The sequence below is a fragment of the Onychostoma macrolepis genome, chromosome 10 (assembly GCF_012432095.1).
Source record: "Onychostoma macrolepis isolate SWU-2019 chromosome 10, ASM1243209v1, whole genome shotgun sequence".
Classification (NCBI taxonomy): domain Eukaryota; kingdom Metazoa; phylum Chordata; class Actinopteri; order Cypriniformes; family Cyprinidae; genus Onychostoma; species Onychostoma macrolepis.
The window spans coordinates 17,351,638-17,375,798 of record NC_081164.1 but is presented as its reverse complement, the minus strand read 5'-3'; the positions used below and the strand labels follow the sequence as shown (position 1 = coordinate 17,375,798).

Genomic DNA, 24,161 nt, shown 5'->3' with positions numbered 1-24,161 from the left:
GAAAGAAGCAATAAGGAAATGCTTATAACCCTAACTGTAAACATGAGCAACCGTAATATTAATGCTTCCCTTTGCAAACATACAGTATGTTTACGCCAAATGAGCAGTTTTGGAAAGCGTGTATAACTGTATGACAACTTGATTGACAGAGCATGTAATTAGTGCAATGTATCATAGCTCTCAGTCAAAGGACTGGAGAAGGATAATTCACATTCAGTCACATCTGACTTTATGTGAAACCGAGAGGAACTGATCTTTATTCTGCAAGATGCGTTACCAAATAATGTAATAAAACGCATGAGGGAGATTAAATATGCATATTGTGTAAATCGCTTTAACTTGCTTATTATTTCAAGATTTTATTACCTTGCTCACTGCATATGACAGATGCAGCTTGCTTCATATGCAGAGAGAGAGCCATAAAAATGTCCAGTTTCTGGCAAAGCTCTGATAAACACTGCCAGTTTTTAGATGCAATAAAGTGGTGATATAAATCAGTAAAAAATGAATTATGTGTTTGTGCTGAAAAAGTTTGGAAATGTGCTGTTTGTGGTGGCTTGAATTGACTGTTTAACTGCTACTGTGGAGTTCTCCCAGTTGACACTGAGCTCTCCCGGCCGCCCCGGGCACATCTCTGCACAGCAGCTGGGGTCACACCCACCGCTTCCACCGCACACAAATGCTCTCACGGTTTCGTCTGGTGAGCTGCTTTAAAGAAATCACTTCAAAGTAAAGCTTACCGTCCAACTGACAGAATCGATCACAAAATTCAAAATTTAAGGTGATTTTACAGCCATTCAGTCAGTCATACAATGAAAGTCAATGGCATTCATAACAACACTTTTCCTGTTTTCTGTATTAATCAAAAAATAATGTCTAATCTATTGAATTCGTAATAATAAATATAGTTTATTAAAATGTTAACAAAAGTTCCCTGTGAAATACATTTTATTTTTTCAGAAATTCTCTGCTGTAGTTTTTAAATTTTGTGGATTATTCTGTTTTATTATTTAATACAAATTTATTACCAAAAATGGTGGTAAACAAATGAATGCACATAACTTAATGTAAAAATTAGAATAATTTAATTAATCTTTTAAAATGGAAATCTGGATTATTCCTTCATTTTTTGTGCTGCACAACATAGGTTTGCTGTTTCAATTAAAACAATAGTGCTGTCAAACGATTAATTGTGATTAAATTGCATCCAAAATAAAAGTTTTTGTTTACATAATATGTGTGTGTGTACTGTGTATATTTATTATGTATATATAAACACACACGTGCATGTATATATTTCAGAAAAATATGTTATGTTTATATATTAAATATATGTATATATAATATAAATTATATGAATATAAATTTATACATGTAAATATTTTCAAAATATATAGGCTACTGTATGTGTGTGTATTTACATAAACATAATAAAACAAGAATTTAACACTATAAAACAAGAATGAAAAATTTTGATTTTCCTTAAAAAATATTGTTTTAAAAAGCTGTTTTATTGTTGTTATTATTACTTTGAGAAGTACATTGTACTCAACAATAGTAATTGTCAAGTCAAGTTAAACGGAGCTTGATATTTAAATAGCCTTTTTTATTTTGAATTTATTATTATTACATTTTTTTTTCCCCCTTCTTTTTCGCAGTTTAATATTTACAGACACTGGTCCATATCCCAATTTGAGTAAGTGTGCAGCCCTACTTTTGATTTATTCATCCACATTTTGCCAAATTCTATGTCATTCTGCATTATACTGTAAATTGCATTTTTATGACTGGATTCCATGATCTTATAACTTTCATCAATAATGACTTTCATTGTACGAACAAAATATTCTGTTGAATGGATATTTAAACATGGTATACATTGTTAAACGTGTCTGGCAATCAGATCAGTTTAATTGCCAAGCCAAACAAAGGGTTGCTGTAAAAGCCACGCAGGACAATAATGTATGGCCATGCCTGCAGGTACAAGCTAAAAAGTACAGCTGCTTAAAATAGTTTGTGTTATTAATGAAGAGCAATTAAATGCTGATTCAGGTGTTTGTTTTGCTGCATAACCCATACTAGGCATCAGCTGATGACATTCCTAGCAAACCGTTTATGATATTATTCTCTACTACGAGAGCTTCACAGCAGTCATGCTTGGATAATCTTTACAAGAAACCCCCAGAATTCCAAGCATTCAGAGCGTCAGGCGGCCTCTGCCAGCTGTTAGACTCTGGCACAGGGATCACTGACTCATAACTATCCAGCAACTGGGATCCTGTTACCATGATACTAGTTCCGTGTCAGTGCTGGTAAGCAAACCGCCTTCCAAAACCCATGATCTAATTGGGCTCTTTCCAATAAGAGTCAATGATGGGTCAAGATGCTAAAATTAAATAAGGAAAACTGAGAGACATTCTTCATAACAAATCTTTGGCTTTGGAGCAACATGAGGGTGAGTAAATGAAATCTACATAATAATTCGGGTTACTGTAGAAGTCTCTTAAGAAAAAACTCCCTCTTTGTGTTCTGCTGGTTTCTCCTCTGATTAAAGGTCTTTTCAACCAAGTAAGTCTTCTGTGTGGGTTCCTGGTCTTAAAGGCATCTGATACACCTGTTCAGTACAGCTCTGAAAAAGCAATCATGAGAGTCACTGGAGTCCACTCAGCAGTACCCTTAATATACTCCCTTTTATAGCTTTGGAGAGGACAGGACAGGACAGGACAGGACGACACAGCACCAGATAAAACACAAGACATTATACCACAAATCAAACCTTTGAAACAACTAAAATGTTTACAATACCCTAACTTCTAAACCACTATCCACTTTCTCTCCAAAGTCTTCCTGCCCAAAGTTTCTCTGTTCTCTCTCACTCTGTTTCTTTGTTTTAAATGTATCCCTCAACCTTCATATTCAACTGATGACATAATAAACTATGTATTTCTTCATTGTTCTAAGGCCTTGCTGAGACAGGCATAATTTTTGATTCAGATCTGTTTATTTTTGGTAGTCAGAACAGGAAAAACACATCAAAACCATCTAATGAAATCCATTTGATTAAACAGGTTTTTGTTAATGTATGTCCACCTGGATTTCAAGAATTTTTTTTCATGAATGTTAGTTACATCACATTTTGAGACAAGAAGACTTCATTAACCCACTGCATACCATTGAAAACTTTGGGGTCATTAAGATTTTTTATCAGAAATTAATTATTTTATCCAGAAAGGGTGTAAATTGATCAAAAGTGACAAAGACATTTATAATGGTACAAAAGATTTCTATTTCAAATAAATGATGTTATTTCGACGTCTATTAATCAAAGAATTTCAACTGATTATTATTTTTTTTTTAAAACTCTTTCTGAGCACCCAATCAGCGTATTAGAATGATATCTTAAGGATCATGTGACACTGAAGACAAGAGTAATGATTGTCATGAACTCGGTCTGTGCCCTTCAGTCCAATTGCCACCAGAGGTTGCTCTTCTACCATATTGACTCTCACACCACACAGACTGTTCCACGTCACCCTGGACTACATTTCCCATGTTCCATTGCACAGATTGGATTCACCTGAACTCAATTACACATACTCTATTCAGGGCCGAGTATTGTATAGCGTTTATCTCTCTCCTAGCGATAGTTTTTCTACAGAGCCTTTTCTAGTTTTCATAGTCTTTGTCTTGCCTTGCCTATTTTCCCGTGTTCTGATTCTTGCTTGTGTATTTTGGATTGCCCTATTGTCTTGCCGTTTGGACTTTGTTTGGAATGTGTTTATTAATAAAAGCTTGCACATGGATCTGCACGCCTCCCGTCTCGTTCACTCCGTAACAATGATGCTGAAAATTCAGCAATTAATTACATTTTATAATACATAAAAATAGAAAACAGTTATTTTAAATTATAAATATATTTCACAACATTACAGATTTGACTGTATATTTGATCAAATAAATGCAGCCTTAGTGAGACTTTATTAAAAACATTTTATTTAAAAAAAATACCAACCCCAAACTTTTGAACGGTGGTATATGTTACACTTTTTTATCCTTACAATGTTTGGATACTGCTCTCATGAAAAACTCAATCATTGGCAAAACATTCATTGCTAGTGTCTCAAAAATAGACAGAAATAGAAAAAAAAAGTGTTTAGATTCTTTAGATTCTCAAAAATAGAATCTACACAGGTCTGCGTCATTACTATAACAACCAATGTGGACATGCTAACAAAATCAACCAGAAATGAACAAAATGCCAAAAAAAAAAAAAGATAAGATCTGGCCACATTTAAAATTGAAATAAAAATCAGCATAAATAAAAGTTCATATTAAACATTTGTTTTTTATTTTTCTTTCTGTTCAGTTTTTCTGTCTTTTCTCCAATATGTTGGGTTTGCATATGGACCATCCCAGCTGTGGATCCGGATGATTTGAGATGCTGGTTTAACTAGGGTCTAATTAAAACCCAAAATGATCTCTTTCCTGATCCTGATGCTATCTATCATCATCCACATCCACCCTTCCCCCTATTCCACCCTTCGCTCACGTAGACACAGGTCCCAACTAAAGTCCCTTAAGATCACTAACTGTGTGGCAATAGTCCTTGTCAACCCATGGGAGCCACTTTTTGTCTCCAGAATGAACATACGAGGGTGGGGGTGACATTTTATGGCTTCTCAAAATCTGGCTTTAATAATGTGAAAAGAAAATTAAAAGGTATGATACAACCACAACCAGCCACAAGTTTCAATGAAATTCCCCGCCCGTGTGATGATCTCTAGCTGATGGCTACCAGAATATCTTAAAACACAGTCATAACATGACATCATACACGCGATGAGCTTTACCACTGAAACAAACTGCAGGCTATCATTTGACTGACTAAGAAAAAATACAAGAAACACGAGTTTGATGTCCTGTGTGTGAGGTAAAGATGGGAGTCTATCACTTGGCAGGACATTAAAGACAGATCTAATTAAATTACACATACGAGTGATGTCATAATACATCAAGACGTTAAAGCCAGCAGTGTGTCTAACTACCAATGCTAAACCTGAGCAGTACCTTCTTTGAAGATGGTAGGTCTTTTTCTCGGCTGGATCTTCCTGAACTTCCCTTTAAAGTCTGCTGGAGCGAACATATGCATGGAGAGACTAGCCATCTGGACCAAAACAATCCCATCCTGGCTCTGGGCTTCACAAGGGTCCGGTTTATTATCCACCACAACTCCGGCACTGCCGACATCCTCCAAGGACATATCCGACACAGATGACAAAGAGAGGAACCGCTTTCACCTGTTACGGATCAGCATGGATGAAGGTCCTCTGATGAAGTTCTGCCTTATACTGCCTGTCTCTTCTTTTGTGTGTGTGTTTTTTTGTCCCTCTTTCCTCTGTACCAGGTACATGAGCTTTAAAGTGTGAAGTAAATCAGAGGGATGAGTACTTATGCTCTCTGTCTGCTCTCACAGGTCCAGGCTGTTTAGCCAGTTACAGTAACACGCCTGAATGAGGCAGGTGTTAGATTACTCATGAAAGACACGCCTCTTTTGTGAGAGAGAGGGTGGAGATTTTGGAAGTAGAGGAGGAGAGAAGAGGAAAGTGTGGCCGTGTTTATTTTAATAAAAATAATAGTAAAAGCTGTGTTTTAGATAAATTGCCATTTGTGGGGATAGGAAGTAACCTATCAAAATAACCCACCTCCAGTTTTATGTTTTGCATCCAATGTGTTTTCAAAACAGTCGTCAAGGCACTGTGTCCCCCAGGTTTGATTCCCAAGTGCTCACGAAACAAACATTATGTAAATCAGCAGCCGAATACACAACCTTGTCTTCAGTAAACAGTTTTTTAAAAAGAGGGAATGGACAACCAATCCTTGGACAAGAGTGTTTATTTGGACCACCTTTTAATATCATTAAGCTAACAAAGAGACACACTGTTGTTCACTGACCTGCAGGCGTTGCTGGTTTTACAAAGTAACCTTTTGAAGGCCAGCATGGAACAACTACCTTATTCTCAGAGTCTCTTCCTCTGAGTGGCCCTGGCTGAAAGCGCTGATGAAAAAGAGGGAAAAAGAAACAGAGACTGACCACTCCCTCAAGAGAACACAAAACAGCCATTTTCTTCAATAAACAACATTTTGATGCATATCCAAATAGGGCCGTCTCTTTCCAAGGGCCTTCACAGCCATCTCAGAGTTGCAGAACTAAAAGCTCTTTACACCAACCAAAAAAAAAACCCCAGGAAAAACATTCAAACACAGACTGACTGTGTATGAACAGCCTGCTAATAATTTCCAAGTCATAACTCTAATACAAACACAAACTCTAAAACAAATTTTCAAAAAGTGAAAAAAATCCCATCAGTTTACATTTATCTAGACATTAGAATATCCGAATATCATAGAGGTGGGCTATTTTGACTGGCTTAGTCACAATCACCAAGCAACTACCTAGAGTACCTGTACAACCACCTAGAAATGCCCTAGCAGCTGCCCTACCATTAAGGAAGCACGTTTTGCACGATCACATTATTTCAGAAATCTAGTTTACAGTTACAAATTATCAAAGGCTCTAGTAAATCAGCACCTTGAAGGCTGAATGACAAAACACCTAACTGAATGCACACTGACATGTGACCTGGACACACCCAAATGTTCATGTTTAAAGTTAAACGGTTTGTAAATGCTACAACCAACTCCCAAAAAACATTAAAACACACATGCAGAAATAAAAACACACAAAAATAAAGGCCAAGCAAGCATGAAAACTCGTCATCCCATCCCTCAAAAATGTGTCGTCTTAATGTAACACAGATAAAAATACAAAGAACACTGCAAATACCACCGGCTCACCCCAAAATAGCACACCTAATTGGTGCAGCCTAATTACTGGAGATAACCTAGAACTCCAGACTGCAGGGCACACACATGCGTGATCACCACATCAAGGCAGGGTTTGTGTTTATGTACTCGCTAGTGATCTTCAGATATCACATTCCTCAGATGGCAGTTAGGACTGGTCTGCCAGGAGAGTGACGTCACATGGACATGTCCACAAAGAAAGCCATTCTGAGACACTGTCAAGTGACTTCACATTGTGAAATGTCAATATTTACAAATTTTGACAAGTTAGTTTAGTCTTGTTTTCTCATTGTTTGGCTGATCCTTTACAGACAGTAACTGACTTGTCTGTCATTGCTTCATCTCAGGGGCACTTTGAAATGCTCTTCTATTGATTTGATCTCTCTCAACAATTTATACAATGCCTTATGCATTAGCAGTGTCGTGTTTCAAAAGCTCTTTATTTAAAGTGCGCTGAAAGCAAAGCGGAACTGTGATTTAGAAACTGTGAAAATGCCATAAAAGCTTGGTGGAAGATCTAAAGGTTTGTTTGAATTTGATTTTCTTTTTTCCTTTTTTTTTTAATGTGGTGTTGTAGATTTAATGGTGAAAACTAGAAAAAGGTTGGATGTTGCAGTTTTCTCTAAAGGGGCAAAAACTGTGAAAAAAAAGGAGAAAAGTTTTCGTTACAAACATTTCTATCAAAAACGGAGTTAAATGAAGTGTGTGGCTGCCCTCTAGAGTTCAGTAGCGGTACAGCTCATGGGTTTATCCCAATATTTATTTTTTTAGAAAATAAAAATATGCTATTAAAATAACTTCAACCATAACTCACTTTAAGAAGCTAAAGTTCAGTTCAGTTTTCAGTCTCACATGGTTCTTCAGAATTCATTGAAATGCTGATGTGCTGCTCAAGAAACACGCACATCCCTTTTTTCAGGATTATTTGATGAATAAAAAGTTTTGAACATCAAATTTAATGGCTTAACCATATTAAAGTATGTACAAGGATATGGTAACACATTACAACTTCACACTTCACAATAAGATTTAATTTGTTAACATTAGATAACTTATTAGCTAACAAACTCACAATGAGCAACTTTTTTTTTTAGCATTAATTACTCTTTGTTAATGTAAGTGAATAAAAATACAATTGCACATTTTCAATTCACATGACATTAATAAATGTTGTCATTACTATGAAATAAGAAATCACTATAATTACCATTCATTGCTAATATTAACTTTTATTAATAAATTAAACCTTACTGTAAAGTTAAAATAAATTGAGAATAAGAACAAAAGTGAATTGAGAATAAGAATAAAAGTTATTAAGAATAAAGGAATGATTCTGTTGTTAGGCTTTTTAATAGATAACAATGAGTGATCAGCACTAGGGTTGCAACTGTGCATCTCATCACTTATTAGCCTGAGAAACATCACAAAAAGGTCAACTATTCTTCATTCTAAACCAAGATGAGGGATGTGAAGATGGATGGAGATAGAGATGAAAAACAATGTTGCTATGGCTATATTCATTTTTGCAGCTCTTACTCCCCAGTTAATAATTCATGATTTGAGCTATGAAAAACAGCCAGAGCGAGAAGAGAGAATACACAATATAGAAACAGCAGCTGAACACTGAACAGCTCGTGACTAAAAATTTGTCACATTGGCTTGATTCAAATGCACTCATCTCACTTCTGTTTCTAAAAACTACCTGCCAAAGCTGTTATATAAAATCCTAAGCACACACTAACCTATACACAATAACCAAGACCATCTCTCTAAGATTACGTAATGTCTGTGGGCTGCGCATCACACATTCAGTCAAATCTCTCTGTAACTGTGAAATGTGCGTTCTTCTGAAGCACTACAGAAAGAATGTAAAACAATTAAATATGCATTTCCTGAAGGAAATCACATTTACTTATGTAAACAAATTGATGTCATAACTGATTTTGAATAGTGCTGTCAAACAATTAATCGCGATTAATCGCATCCAAAATAAAAGTTTTTGTTTACATAATATGTGGGGCTCGACAATAAGGACTGCCCAGTGGCCCGGGGCTAGCATGAAGGACGCTCGGGACAGTAGACGGATTTGTCTCTTGCCCGATCGGGCCACTGCAGCGTTGTCACGAAATTTGATCATTTCCATGCGTTTTTAAGCCTTGTTAATTTAAAAATTTAAGCGATTAAAAAGCATTTAGGCACGAAAGACAATTCCTTTCAGTACCACTGACACGCACGAGCCGCCTGAACGGGCAAATACACACAAAAGTATGTCAAAATTAGGGGTGTAACAATAAATCGATTAATGGATCGATTCTGTGATTTTCCTAATGCATCGCGATTCTCTCTTGAATCGATTCTGAACTTAGTTCTTAACAGCAGATGGCGCTCTAGGCTAGTTTTTAACTGCACACTCAAATGCTCACGAAGAAGACCACATGTGCGTTCAGCTGAGTGGTTAAATGTACTTGCACCTCTGCTTTTATGCTTTTATGACGCAAGATTAATGTAAAAACAACCCACTGTGAACACTCTTGTAATTCGCTTCAACCTTTTTGAACTTTATGAATGATTATTTTAAGTTCAAGTGATGTGTGTGTAAGGAACTGAAAGCAAGCTGTTTCTAAAGCATGCAGAGCCATCTGCTGTTAAAACTAAGCTCAGAATCGATTTCAGAGAGAATTGCGATGCATTAGATTAATCGATTTATCGTTACACCCCTAGTCAAAATACCCCTCTTGGCAAGTAACTTTAACAATGATTAATCTATATTGAATTTATACACTGGAGTACAGATCCACCGATCAGCCGGACATTTTTTGTTTTATTTTAGAGCATCTTCTGTTCCGTGCTTGCACACAAACTGCACTGCAATGATTTTCCCAAATGTCATTTGTGTGGAAATATTACGTTATTATTATAATTAGTCTCTAAACGGCCGTTAACAGAGGCCAGAGACGATGAAGACGGACACAAAAAGGACAAAATACTGTAGCACTAGCAGGCAGAACAAGGTCTCTGTTCACGATGCATGAAATAAAGGAAGAAAATCCAAATATTGAATTTTATATGAATGTGTTTCTGAGAGGAACTGACTGTTTTCTTTTCATCTTGTCTCCATATAATGCATATTACAGTGGTAACCAAGGAAACGCAGTATCACTGTTCCATAAGCGCCGCCTGCTGGCAGAGAGTGAAATTACGTCTCATTCAGCCCTGTTTAGTGCCAATGTTTTATGTAACGTTAGCGTAATTTCACAAAGCTAAAGTTGCGTCGTTCTGTTTTTACAGAACAGTCTAATATAAATCAAACATTGCATGTTTTTTTGTGGATTAATCCATGATTAAAATGCAGTGGCTGCCTCTAATTTCAAACTGATATGAAAAATCAAGGTGCAACACAGAGTGAAGAATATTCAAATGTTATTTTAAATGTGATTTTTCAATTTCTGTACCTCAACATCTACAAACATAAAAACCTAAAACATCATTTCATTTCTATCTTTGTGCTATAGGCCTATGTTTACTTGTGTTATTACTTGTAATTTGTTTATTTGTTCTTATTTACTGGCTGTCACTGTCTTTAATAATGTTTAAACTTTATATTTATGTTTATTTTTGGCTAGTGATTTTTGCTGTGGTATTGAAATTGGAATAGAGAATTGTAAAATTTTATTGATATCTAAAATATTGGTGTCATATAAGCTTATTTATTACAATACAAGATAACATAGATCAAAAACAATGATAACAACAACGGTATTTACATGTATATATTTATATTCATTTAAGTTATATTATATATAAATATATTTAATATATAAACATAACACATTTTTCTGAAATATATACATGCATGTGTGTGTTTATATATACATAATATACACAGCACACATACAAATATTATGTAAACAAAAACTTTTATTTTGGATGCGATTAATCGTTTGACAGCACTAATTTTTAATAACAACATTCTAACAATCTATTAAGCCAACAGGAAATTTGAAGTTCATAGAAAAACAAAGATACAATGCACACGTAAGCCCAAAATGATCTACAATCTTCAGATATTGCAAGTTCTGATCCAGAAAGCATTTCTTTGTCATGAGAACCTAAACACATCTAGACAATGCAAAAATGTTTTTACAGCCAAACATCATACTAGCTAAAATGCATCCTTTTCTCTTAACTAATTGTGAAGCAGGATATGAGTCGCAAGAATCAATTACAACATCAAACCATCTACGATAAATGTGCCCACATGACAAACAAACCCACAGCTGAGTGCCACCTAAAGGAACTATTTGACAGACCAAGCTTTTCTTCATATTGGATCAGCATATACAAATGGTTTCAGCAACTGAATGTAAATATTTACAAACCCTCAAGCCGGTTCAGAGCAATGCAGTGAGCAATGCCGGCTGCCTGCTTTTGTCTGAACTACACGTACTCAATAAAGCACAGATGCAAAGCTGTTTGTTCCTGGTGAATCCTCACTGGAACCTGTGTGAGAGTATCAAAACAACTGAAGAACGAGCAACCTGACATACAGTAACAAAAAAGGGAGCTCCAAATGTCTGAGAATAGCCTATTATAAAATGCTTCTACTTTGCTTTTTACCATTAATATTAGGCTATATATTAATAAGCATAAGTTTGCATGGTCTGTCACAGATTTGTTTATATGTTCAGTGACAAAAGAGTTCAAAATTAAAAAAAAAAAAAAAGTCTTATTGATTTAACATCATATTTTTGATTTTGATCTTTTAAAATCTTTATATTTAAAAAAATATATTTTGAATACTGTTCAGTGTGACTTTTTCATGTAAATAAAACAGATTTGCAAGTCTTTGTTAATGAAGTTTAAACACTTACTAAACCTTGGTGTAGTAAAGCACATAAAGGAATATAACTATTCAAGATAGTAATTACATTACAGTATCTATGTCACACATATTGCAAAAATGAAAACAATGATACTGCTACTGCAAAACTCCAGGGTGCGCCACAGATTTGACATATTTCTACTTAATGATTAGTAATTAAATAATGGAAAAAAAAAAATAATAATAATAAATCTGTCACGACTTACCTTGTTTAGAAAAATGAAGAGGAGGCGATTGTTGCCATGCAGAATACAAAATCATCCAATTTCCTGAAGGTAAAATATAATATCAGTGATGCTTGATCGTGATGATCTGTCATGAGCAGACGTGTCTCAAAAGCGCGTGAACTGCCACATTTTAAAAAGTAAACAACATTTTTTATATATATATTTACGTCAAGCGCGGAATTTCAGTGTATCTTCGACAAAAGCTGCACACAAAGTGATGCCCACAAATGCCGTCTAGATAGGCAACACACTCGGGTTTGAGCACAGCCAGCCAGCCAGCCACTATTACATTGTTGTCATAATCACCGCAGACATCTATCTCCATTACAGCTACATGTATATTACATTTATTTCGCTTCGTGAACCCAGAACGCCGATGCCAATCATTTAGATAACACAAAATATTTGTAATTATGCAAGTGACAATTTGAAGCCAAATCTGTAATGTTGTTGTTGTTATCAACAGACAAACAAATACAATCTGTGCTGGTGGTCTGGCCTTCCACACGGCTTCTTCGTCAATTTTAGGCGGTTTCACAAATGAAAGCGCACTGGAATGAAAACACGGTTACATTTCGCACAGTAAAAGCATCGAGCAAAAAACAGCATACCTTGTGTGTTTGTGTTTAGCAGTTTATATGTTCATATCTTTTACCAAGCGTCGTCGCTCAATTCTGCTATTATCACTTCATTGGTTTCGCGTCTCCTCGCATCGACTGACAGAAAAAGACGGCCGCTGAGGATGGCGCAGCTCCGCCCTTGGCGACCAATCAGAGCGCAGATGTTTACCGAAGGAGAGAAATGGAGATCACTGATTGGCTGAGACGCAAGTCCGTCTGATTCCTTCCAGCCATTAGGTTCTGGAGCGCCTGGATGGATGCTGCTGGATACTGACAGGTGCACAGTGGCAAACAACCCAGACAAAAGGCATCAAATGATGTAATATTTTAATGGAGTCTACCTTTAAACGAGCACAATTTCATTAAAACTGCACATTTTGACGTTTCTCCCCAAGTCTCTCCCAATGTAGTTTGAAAACATGTTGTAATTTAATTGTGTAGTACAAATGGTACAAAACTGAATATCAGAATGTTCACAGCACCGACTTTACAGAAGCAAAAATGTATACATCACCAGTTAAAAGTTTGTAACAATTCATTAAAAAAAAAAAAAATAGCCTCAGTCTTATGCTCACAAGGCTGCATTTATTTGATCAAAAAGTCAAAACTGTAATATTGTGAAAAATGATTATGATTAATTTTCAGTATGCTGTTTTGTGTCTGTTATCCATTTAAGCTACTATTGGTTCTCAATTATTAATAATTCTTATTATCAATACTGAAAACAGTATTTGAAAATATTTTTGTTTTATTATTTTTTAGGGTTTTTTGGTGAACAGACAGTTCAATAAACTGAATTTATCTGAACTAGAAATCTTTTGTAATGTTAGCATATAAATGTAAATTTTGGTCACTTTAATGAAATTTTTGAGTGGCAGTGTATCACAATTGCACAAAAATATTAGGCTGCAAAAAAACAGTTATCAACATTGATAATAAGAAATGTTTCTTGATCACAAAAAATATATATTACAATGCTTTTTAAAGGATCGCGTGCAAATTGTAATAAGCCTTGGGGAGCATTAGAGACTTCTTTGAATAACTATTGACCAGCAGTGTAAGCTGTGTTGTGTTTGATATACGTTTTGAAAAACTGCACGAGAATTTGAGAAAGATCACTCATTCATGGAGTATACTGTCTTTTATGATAAATTATAAACAATCAACAGGCTTTTTTATACTAAGAGTTTAAAATCTCTGTGTCATACAATGATTGAAGTACAAGGATATCCTTGGCTTATAGTGTCACTGGTATATGAACTCCTTCAGATTGTCAATTATATATTTCTTGACAAATTCCACGAGCATTCAAACTATTAACATATTTACAGCTGACTTTGAATATTTGTTCACATATCTTGAGATGGGTAGAAAAAAATCCAACTTATAAATAGTCTACATGAGTATAAAAATAAAATGCTTTCACATCGTTGTAAAAAAAAAAAAAAGAACAATAAAACAAACAAAAACAAAACACTGTATTATCTTATGGCTGAATGATATGCACCACTTTATCTTGCTTGCATGCTTCTGTTCAGTCAGGTACAATTTACTTTGTTGACCAAAACAACTCTGAGGCATTCCCTTTCATGTGTCTTTTCTGTGAAATAGCAGAGCAAGCATTAAAAAAAAAAAACATCTGCTGTATATTACAAATAACTTCTTCCACATTATAGAAACATTTCCATTAAAAAAATGACCTTCATGTAAATAATGCTTTAAAGTTCCTTGGATCCCTTTAAGATGAGCTCTGACAGTCTTGTGCATTGCGTTTTGTAGACATTGATTTTCTTCTTTAAAAGCTTTTGAGACAAACAACAAGCCCAGCTCAGGGACTGTGAACCAGACATGGTGTTTAGGGGGAAATGGAAGTGATCAAAAATGCTTCTCCTAATGGAGAAAACAGTGAAGCTAGAGTCATGTATCTAAAAAGAGCACTCCATACTGGAACCCAAATGGCAAAAATCACAGTTCCATCCTTTCACCTAAATTGTTCCAACAAAGACCGTCATTCTCCAGTCTGAACATAGATAATGATTATGATAGCCCTACAGCATGATACCATTTACTCACTGACTCTTTCACCCATATTGGTTATCCATGTCTGCCAAAGACAGTCGTGGCAAGGAAATTTTTGCAGGGTATTCTGCATTGCGAGAGGACTCCATGTAGATGGTGGAGCTGGTGAGACTCTTACGGTCTTTCTTTGACACCGAGCGCCGCTGCCAGCGGCAAAGAAGAAGCTCCACCTGCTCTCTGAAGAAGCTGGTGGTCAGGGTGTAGAGGATGGGGTTAAGAGCACTGTTGATTGGAAGAATGAAAATCACCACCCAGGAGTTTATCGTCCCTGCAGAGATAAACAAATGTCAAAGTAAATGCAAACGTAACAAAATACTGATAAAGAAACTATGTTTTAAAAAAATCATTCCACCTTTAACTAAATCAGGGGCGGAGGATATACAGGTTACATACCTGGAATCTCAACTTTCAGCAAAGAGAGTGTTTTGACCAAAAATATGGGTATCCAGCAGAGGGCGTCAGAGAACACAATAAAGAAAAAGCGGTTGGCCACGGCCACATCTTTGTGTAGCCGACTGCGCACATCTGTGGCATTGATGCCGGTTTTATAAATGGAACAGAACATGCTGGAGTAGGAAACGACAATCACCAAGAACGCCACCAGATTAAGACCTGTAAATACATAATACACAAATATTTCAGGACATGCACGAGGACTGACACAGTTAAGAAATCATTTAGATTGTGAATAATCAATTTAAACAGTTTAGGGTGACCAGACATCTCTGTGTACCCCAAAAAGTTACGGTTTCATGAACTAAAAGTTTAAAAGAACGGCTTATTTGAATCTTATATTATAAATGTTTTACTGTCACTTTTGTTTTTGGCAATTTAATGCATCCTTGCTGAATAAAAGTAGCCTATTCATTTATTACAAAAACAGAAAAAAGAAAATCATTACTTGCCCAAAACATTTGAACTGTAATGTATCACAGTAAATCCACAAAAATATTAAGCAGCACGAATTACAGCAACATTGATAAATAAGAAATGTTTCTGGAGTACCAAATCAGCATATTAGAATGACTGGCAGTAATGACAGCTGAAAATACATCTTGCCATCAAAGGAAAGAATTACATTTTAAAACATATTCAACTTGAAAACAGTTATTTTAGTTTCAAAATATTATTTTGATAAAACAAATCCAGCCTTTGGTGAGCATAAGAGACTTCAACAACAAAACAAAATCTTAATTATTTTTAACATTCATAGAATAATTAAAACTGCTAAATACATGAAAACACTTGAATACATTAGTAAACATCAAATCTGTGAAATGATTCGAACCTAGAAATATCCCTGTGGAGTATCCTTTGGCTATTGGTTTCTCCAGCCTATCAGAGTGCAGAGGAAAGCAAACTCCATTTCGCCCATAATAGTTCCCGAACAGGTCTTCATTTAGTAAGGGAACAGCTGCTATGACAAATCCCAGAATCCAGATGAAGGCTAGAACCAACACTGTCTGCAGCTTCCCAGGCCGCAGATGGCTAAACGGGAAAACAATGACTAGGAATTTCTCTAGTGTCAAGTAGGTGAGGAGGAGAACAGATACTTCAGAGGAGAGCATGGCGAGAAAGCCAATCGTTCGGCATTCCACGCTATCCATCCAGATAAGAGCATTCCGGTTATATTCGCCCCGAAATTTCACATCAAATATCCCCAGGAAGAAAAGATAGACTCCCATCAGACAGTCAGCAACTGAAAGACATTAAAGCGAAAGAATCAAAACAATGACAACGATCTTCAAGCATGTGATAGAATGCTTAGCACAAATGAAAAAAAACTGTAGGCTTCTACAAATAAACGTAACGTGAAATCTGTTTAAATATGCGCCAGCCACAGGAAGATGACTTGGTTTGTTCCTCATTCAAGTTCTTCATTCCTCATTTCATAACTTTATGAAAGTCAGCATCTGTACTGAATGTGAAATTACTATGTCTGGTGTCGTCAAGTCACTATATGTTGGTTTTTGTTATACTCACTAATCACAGGCTAATTAAATTGATGTAAAACAGTAGTGACTAGACCCTGCTGTATAAATTTGTGTTCTCACAGTGTGACCAGAAGTGGCATGAAGTTGCATGCCAGTTTATTTTAGGCCTTTCTATTCTGAGGTGTGAAATATTTGGCAATTGCTCATTTTCTGTATCGCCCACAAGTCAGACAGTAAATTTGGAAAACTGCAGCTGTCACAATTCCAAAAGCTTATGAAATGGAAAACATGTTTAATGTGAATAATATATGAACGCAGCCTTGTTCATTACAGTTTGAAAGAGTACATCATGAATCAGGGCCAGACAATGGTACAGCCATCTGTGGTGGCAGGCGAGCTTTAATTCAGACAGCTTAGCAAAAGTGAGCACAGGGAGACTATTCATGCCGGCAAACAGTCAAAAGGTAAAGGACAAGCTCCTGTTCCTACTGAACACACTGATGTAGCTGAGATTAGCAGAACAAGCATAGACAGAGACTGTGAACTGTGAATGTGACACCAGCTAATGACCATCACATCTTAGGAAGAGAGTAGGGACAATCCTTTCATTATTTTGTCTGCACGCTTACAATTTAATAATATTCAGTAAATCAATAATTAATATGTATAATAAAAAATTACATAAATCAAATTAATATAAAATCTAATTAATTGCACTCCTACACACATATACACTTTTTAATTTAATGAATTTTATGTAAAAAAACAAAACAAAAAAAAAACAATATTTAATTAATATATGATAATCAATTACATAAATTAAAGTTTATATTAATATATTTGCATTTAGTCATTTAGCAGAAGCTTTTATCCATAGGGACTTACAAATGAGAACAATAGAAGCAATCAAAATCAACAAGCTTAGCTTATTGCAGTACATAAGGTTTTTTTATATAATACATAAAAAGATAAGTCAAAAGAATAGAAAAAGAATAGAGAATGCTAGTGTTAGAGGTTCATTATTTATAATAAATAAAATGAAAACAAGATTTTAGACTAGAAATAGAATAGAGGGTCAAGTGTTTTTTATTTTTTATAAATATAATCAAATATATGTAAATAAAACTTTCAATTATTCACAGCATATAAAATATGCTGTAATACCTATATAATAAATTGAAACCATCTTCAGCAAACATCACGTCAGAATTCTTACATTGATTTTAAGAAAATTAAAAAGAGTAAATAATAATAGTATACAAATGATAACAATGTAGTATCAAAAAAACAACCCCATTAAACTATCCGTGTCCTCATTTTGATGTTTGGAAAAGCTACATCTGCCACAGATTTACTTCAGTATTAGTAGATGTGCTTATTGTTTGGTACATCAGGAAGTGATCGGACTGTGGAACAGTCTGTAACTTCACCATTTAAATACGTTCAAAAATGCGCATAACATTCAAATGAGCTAGCTTATGAAGACAAACAAACTCTCGCTTTCTTAATAGGATTACAGATGCATGCATAAACGCTGAGAAACAAACAATAAAACATGCACAAGTATATACACAGACACAAAAGCAAACCATATCATAATAGGCTTAACTCTCAGCTTCCATTATTCAGATAAATTCCTTTACCTATTGTTACCCTTGGCTTTTCCACTAATACCCCATTCATGAAGGCTACATATCTGGGCATAGTTTCTCTCCAGGTATTTTTTTCTTTCTTTCTTTTTGCTATTATGTCAAGTCTGGCCATGTGGACTTTTATGATACTGTTACAGACAGATGCATGTGTGTGTGTGTGTGTGTGTGTGTGTTTTGCAACAATTTATGAATAATAATAATTTACATTTATGCATTTAGCAGACGCTTTTATCCAAAGCGACTTACATTGCATTCAAGTTACAGTTTTTACATTTTATCAGCTCTTGTAATAATAAGCTATATATTAGATAGTTAAATATAGTTAAGTTATAACTCAATAATAATGCAATAATAACTAATTGTAAGGTATTACAAGTTATGTGGCTAGTTTGCATAATCAGTTAAGCAGATATAATGAATATGTTAGATGATTACAGCTTGTGAGCTTGCATTCAACGTATTTATTAATCAAAATGAACAACAGTTTCAGAGTGTACTTACAACACAGGACTTTGATGCAGGCTGCATGCAAGTTGTTCTCTGCTCTAATGAAGGAGCGCATTCCGATAACAAAGAGATTTCCAAAGCAGGTGATGAAGGCCATAACCCAGACGGACACCCGCAGAACACGGCTGGCTAACAGGTCTTCCACTGATGAAATGCCATCTGTATTAGGTTTACATTTCCGAACATGTGGGGCATAGGAACAGTACTGAAAATCCTTAAAATATCTATAAAAAAAAAAGACAGAAATGCACAAATAACACATTATAAGCTGAGCATCCTACTTATGCAGATTAATAGGCAGACCACATAATGAGATGTACGTACATGTGGGACAAGTTCCTCATTGGAAGAAACATCTTGGTGCTTATATCAGGAATTTCAATGCCCTCCAGACTTCTGTTAAACACACATGAATGTTGTATTTCATGTAACACCTACTAATAGGGTCTTAAAAGACATTCTTTTGAAAAGCAGATCATGCTGTGTTGATACTTACAGAGACTGAAGTTGGACTAGGTGATCGAAGTAGCTGGCATGAATATGGAGTGAGGGATTATGGGATATGTTGCTGCAAACATTAAAATGGAATATGTCAGCCAAAACTGTTAATTCTAATTATTTCCTGATCAAATTCCAAATCTGTTTTTCTTTAAACTGATTTTTTAAAGGTACAAAAAGGACATTAAACGCATCATATCCTAGACTCAAAGTTTTCTGAAGACCATCGTTTTTTGGCATCAATATTGTCAACATATCATTTTGATCTAAATGCAGATGTAGGCTATAAATGAGCTTTGGTGAGGCTCTAAGTACAACACTTTTAGTGTGCTTTTTTTGGGAGGTTGACAGTTCTCAAATGTAGACTTGTTTGTTCCATGGAAGAAATAACAGCACACAGGCTTGGAAGGACATGAGGGTGAATAAAATGACAGAATTTTTCCTTTTGGGGTGAAATATCCCTTTTTAAAAAAACAGTATTTCATAGTATTGTGGGGCTGTTTATTGCATTCCGTGCACTGACCAATTCAACACTTTTGAAATAAACGATGTGAATGATATGTGCATGACTCACAGTTTCTGCAGATATTGTAAACTCCTGAAAGTGTTTTTAGGAAGATCGGCAATTCTGTTGCAAGACAAATCTCTAAAAAAAATATATATATATTAAGGAGGAGAAACAAATACAGTTATCAGTTAGATAACGAAATACATGTGCATAGAAAGAGATCTCAATTATGTTGTCAGTGCAGAACATTTAAACAAAGCTACCACTCTCCAATCACAAGATTTCACTCACAGTTCAACCAAAGATCCAAGAGAATGAAAGGTGTTTTCTGGAAGGATCTTGATTTTATTGTCATGCAGTGATCTGGGCATAAAATTGAGAGAACAAAATGAATGTTACTTTCCAATGAGAATAAACTACACCATTTTAATTGTTGTGGAAAGCCTCAAAGAACAGCCACTGGCCTGTGAAACAGCCAGATGATAACAAAATCTTACTGCTTTCTGCTGCATTTTCCAACTTATTTTTCCAGCAAGGGCGAGCTGACCCTATTCGCAGAGATACACATCTCACCATGAAAGTCTCATTTAAGATATGTCTGACACTTCCCCACATCTATTACAATAGAGAATGGCACATCTAAGTAGCAAACTAATAGAGCCTTGAGAAACGCCTGGAAGGGGTATTGTTGTCAGCATCAGAGACATCGGTCTGTCCGCATAACAATGACAGAATCTTCTTCTCACCGTTTCTGGGAGACATTCTGCTTTCATCTTCAACAGTTTTAGGAGGAAATCAGGACTATGGCTGCAAAGGAGTAAAATTGACAGATGCTCTCTGAGAAAGTGGGATTAGATTCCCCTATTTTTATTCTCAAACTGTAATCAACCAAAAATTAGTCAGCCTGCAAATAAACATCCCTGAAAACTGCAGTGCAGCTCTATAGCTTTTCTTTGAGTAATATCAGTTGCATCAAACTTCATGGTGACACTTCATTTTAGGGACCAATACTCACTGTTAACTACAGTTGCTTATTAGCATGCATATTACTAGCATATCAGTACTTATAAACCACATATTGATGCCTTATGCTGCATGACCATATTTTAGATCCTTTAATCCTACCCCTTACTTAAACTTAACAACTACTGTACTAACTATTAGTAAGCAGCAAATTAGGAATTTGCTCAGGGAAAACTCTTAGTTAATAGTGAATAATAGTGAATGCGTGTTTCCTATTCAAAAGTGTCGCCAACTTCATACATTTCCCCAAAGCAAAACGAGAAGGAGAATATAAAGTCAAAAGAAATCATTCAGAATTATCTCAAAAATTGCTGGCTGATGGAAGCCTGATGAGAAAACAGCCAACATTTTATGTCAAAACTGGAGACTTTGACAAAAATTCGACATCTTAGGCCCAGTCCAAACACAAACGTCAACACATTTGAGCAAAGCTAGTTCTCAGTCTGTGGTAGACAATGTGAGTTGACTCTGGTATACAGCAAAATGGCTGTAATTTACATAAGAAAAGGAAAGGACATTACATGTAGCCAAGGTCTGCCATACTCAGAATTTGTGCTCTGCATTTCACCCATTCAAGTGAACAAACACACACACCGTGAACACACATGGTGTTTGGAGCTGTGGGCAGCCATTTTTGCTGAGCAGTTGGGGGTTCGTTAAATGCTGTCCTTGCACTAAAAAACAGTTTGGTCATGAAAATTTGATCATACAGTCATATCGGCACCCTTGGTAAATATGATCAAAGAAAGCTGTGAAAATTAATCTGTATTGTTAATTTTATTAAATATCAAAAATATGATAATAAGAATTTAAAATGGGGGGAAATATCATTATAAAATAAATGTTTTTCTCAAAAATACACGTTGGACACAATTATTGGCACCCCTAGAAATTCTTATGAGTAAAATATCTCTAAAAGTATATTTTAGAGATATTCATATTCACAATTCTAAGCACTGCAGGGTGATTATGAACATGAAATGATCCAGCCATGGCTTCCTGTTTCACAGAAATATAAATAGGAGGGAAAACAAAGCCCAAATTCCCTTAATCATCCATCACAATGAGAAAAACCAAAAAATATATTTCTGATGTGCAGCAAAAGATAATTGAGCTTCACAAAATAGTGAAGTGGCTTTAAGAAAAGAGCTAGAGCAGTGAAAATTCCCATTTCCACCATCAGGGCAATAATTTTCAATCAACATAAAATGTTACGAAACTGCCTGGAAGAGGAAGTGTGTCTATATCGTCCTAATGCACGGTGAGAAGGAGAGTTTGAGTGGCTAAAGACTCTCCAAGGACCACAGCTGGAGAATTGCAGAAAATAGTTGAATCTCGGGGTCAGAAAACCTTTAAAAAAATTGTCAAACAGCACCTACATCATCGCAAGTTGTTTGGGAGGGTTTCAAGAAAAATTCTCCTTGCTCATCCAAAAACAAACTCCAGCATATTCAGTTATCAGACACGACTGGAACTTCAAATGGCACTGGCTTCTATGGTCAGATGAAACTAAAAAATGAGCTTTTTAGCAGCAAACACTCAAGATGGGTTTGGTGAACACGGGGATAAAAAGTACCCCATGTGTACAACGAAATATACTGCTGTATTTTTTATGTTGTGGACCTATATTTCTGCTGGAGGTCCTGGACATCTTGTTTAGACATATGGCATCATGGATTCTATCAAATACCAACAAATAAAAAAATCAATAAGTGACTGACTCTGTTAGAAATCTTATAATGGGCCATGTTTGGATCTTCCAACCGTACAATGGTCCAAACACAAACCTCAAAAACAACACAAAAATGGGTCACTGAGCACAAAACCAAGCTTCTGCTGGCCGTCCCAGTCCTCTGACCTGAACCCTGTACAAAATGAGTGGAGTGAACTGAAGAGAAGAAGCACCAACATGGAGTTGGGAATCTAAAGGGTCTGGAGTGATTCTGGATGAGGTTAGGTGTTCTCTAACCTCATCAGGCATTACAGGAGAAAATTTAGAGCTGTTAAACTGGCAAATGGAGGTTTCAAAAAGTATTGAATAAAAGGGTGCCGTTAATTGTGGCCAATCTGTATTAGAGAAAAACATTTATTTCATTATGATATTTCCGCCCATTTTAAATTCTTATCCAGTGAAAGGTTAGATTTTTGTGAATTATTTAAATAAAAGATCAAAAGGATTAACAATGCAGATTAATTTTCACAGCCTTCTTTGATCATATTTACCAAGGGTGCCGATATTTTTGTCCATGAAAAAAGAGAAAAATATTATTAAACAAAAATGTGTTACATTGATTTTACTGGAGGGAAAAAAAGTTACATTTTAGGTGTCCATTCACTTTTGACCGTGAAGATCACAAGCACCAGAGGGATATATATGTCACATACAAGCAACAGCATTACAATCCATTAAGGGATTTAAGTTGGAGATTTAAGGGAGTGTGTTATATTATTATAGATTATTACATTATTATTCACACAGTATTACATTATTCTATCTTTTATTATCATCAGTGCAAACCAGTCTGTAAGACGCACATGGAAGCATAACTTAATGAGCAACACTGCAGAAAATGTATTCTGGATTTCTGATATGGAAAACACTTTCAAACTTAATAATTAGGTTCTCTCCAGGGATGTTTTGCCACATTTCTGCAACTGAAGTTGATTACTGCTCGATATGGGTGTTTCCTCTTGCCTGAACATCCACCAATTCATCTTCAAGTGAGTGGCGGTGCAAACCGGAAGTTGCAGCCAAGTCCCTAATAACAAATTTGTCCATTTTGATTCTTATTTTTTACAGAATGGCTGCTAACGACTTTTTGAATTCTGCCAAAGTGCGCACTTGTGTTTGTTATCTGCTTAATTATGTGAGTAGCTACACAGAAGGCCTGCGAATGTCAGAAAATAATATATAATCACCAAAATAATTTTATATGACAAATATAGTTCAAACTTATATTTATTTAATAGGTTTTTTAATTAATTTAAAAACAAACATGAATTGCAGGGGTGTACCGGTACATGTATTCATACCAAAAATTTTCACTGCGGGTCTTTCAAATGCAGCATTGTTTTAAAGGGGTCATCGGATGCAAAATTCACTTTACAAGTTGTTTGAACATAAATGTTTGTTGGAAGTGTGTGTACACATCCATATTATAACGATAAAAATCCACCCAGTGTTTTTTTTTAAATCCCTATTTTAAAATGCCCTTCAAAATCAGGCTGTTCTGAGATTCCTGTCAGAATGACGTAGTTCTGCACAGACAACTCCCACGATTGTTGATTGACACGGCCGTCTTACCTTAGACCCGCCCTGCGTGAACTGAGAGCTGTCCGCCATTGTGTCGACTCCGGTGCAGAGGAA

At 35.5% G+C, this 24,161-nt stretch overlaps 2 protein-coding genes across 11 annotated transcripts in view; both read right to left on the bottom strand.

Moving 5' to 3' along the window:
* The window catches only part of fryb (furry homolog b (Drosophila)), a 67,318-nt gene extending 54,604 nt beyond the window's left edge, over positions 1 to 12,714 (bottom strand). For 5 of the 7 annotated variants that reach the window (XM_058788770.1, XM_058788773.1, XM_058788774.1 and 2 more), the window contains exon 1: positions 5,068 to 5,475. In XM_058788770.1, coding sequence (XP_058644753.1) covers positions 5,068 to 5,260 — 193 coding nt within the window. In that variant the 5' untranslated portion in view covers positions 5,261 to 5,475. Of the gene's footprint in view, positions 1 to 5,067; positions 5,476 to 11,952; positions 12,016 to 12,584 lie in introns of those variants that run through there. The other 2 variants (XM_058788777.1, XM_058788779.1) reach the window with 2 other exon arrangements.
* Positions 12,715 to 12,935: 221 nt separating this feature from the next.
* The window catches only part of rxfp2a (relaxin family peptide receptor 2a), an 86,558-nt gene continuing 75,332 nt past the window's right edge, over positions 12,936 to 24,161 (bottom strand). For all 4 annotated transcript variants that reach the window (XM_058788755.1, XM_058788753.1, XM_058788754.1 and 1 more), the window contains 8 exons: positions 20,063 to 20,134; positions 19,838 to 19,909; positions 19,262 to 19,333; positions 19,090 to 19,161; positions 18,760 to 18,989; positions 15,961 to 16,371; positions 15,066 to 15,284; positions 12,936 to 14,940 (listed from right to left, as the gene is read on the bottom strand). In XM_058788755.1, coding sequence (XP_058644738.1) covers positions 14,675 to 14,940; positions 15,066 to 15,284; positions 15,961 to 16,371; positions 18,760 to 18,989; positions 19,090 to 19,161; positions 19,262 to 19,333; positions 19,838 to 19,909; positions 20,063 to 20,134 — 1,414 coding nt within the window. In that variant the 3' untranslated portion in view covers positions 12,936 to 14,674. The remainder of the gene's footprint in view (positions 14,941 to 15,065; positions 15,285 to 15,960; positions 16,372 to 18,759; positions 18,990 to 19,089; positions 19,162 to 19,261; positions 19,334 to 19,837; positions 19,910 to 20,062; positions 20,135 to 24,161) is intronic.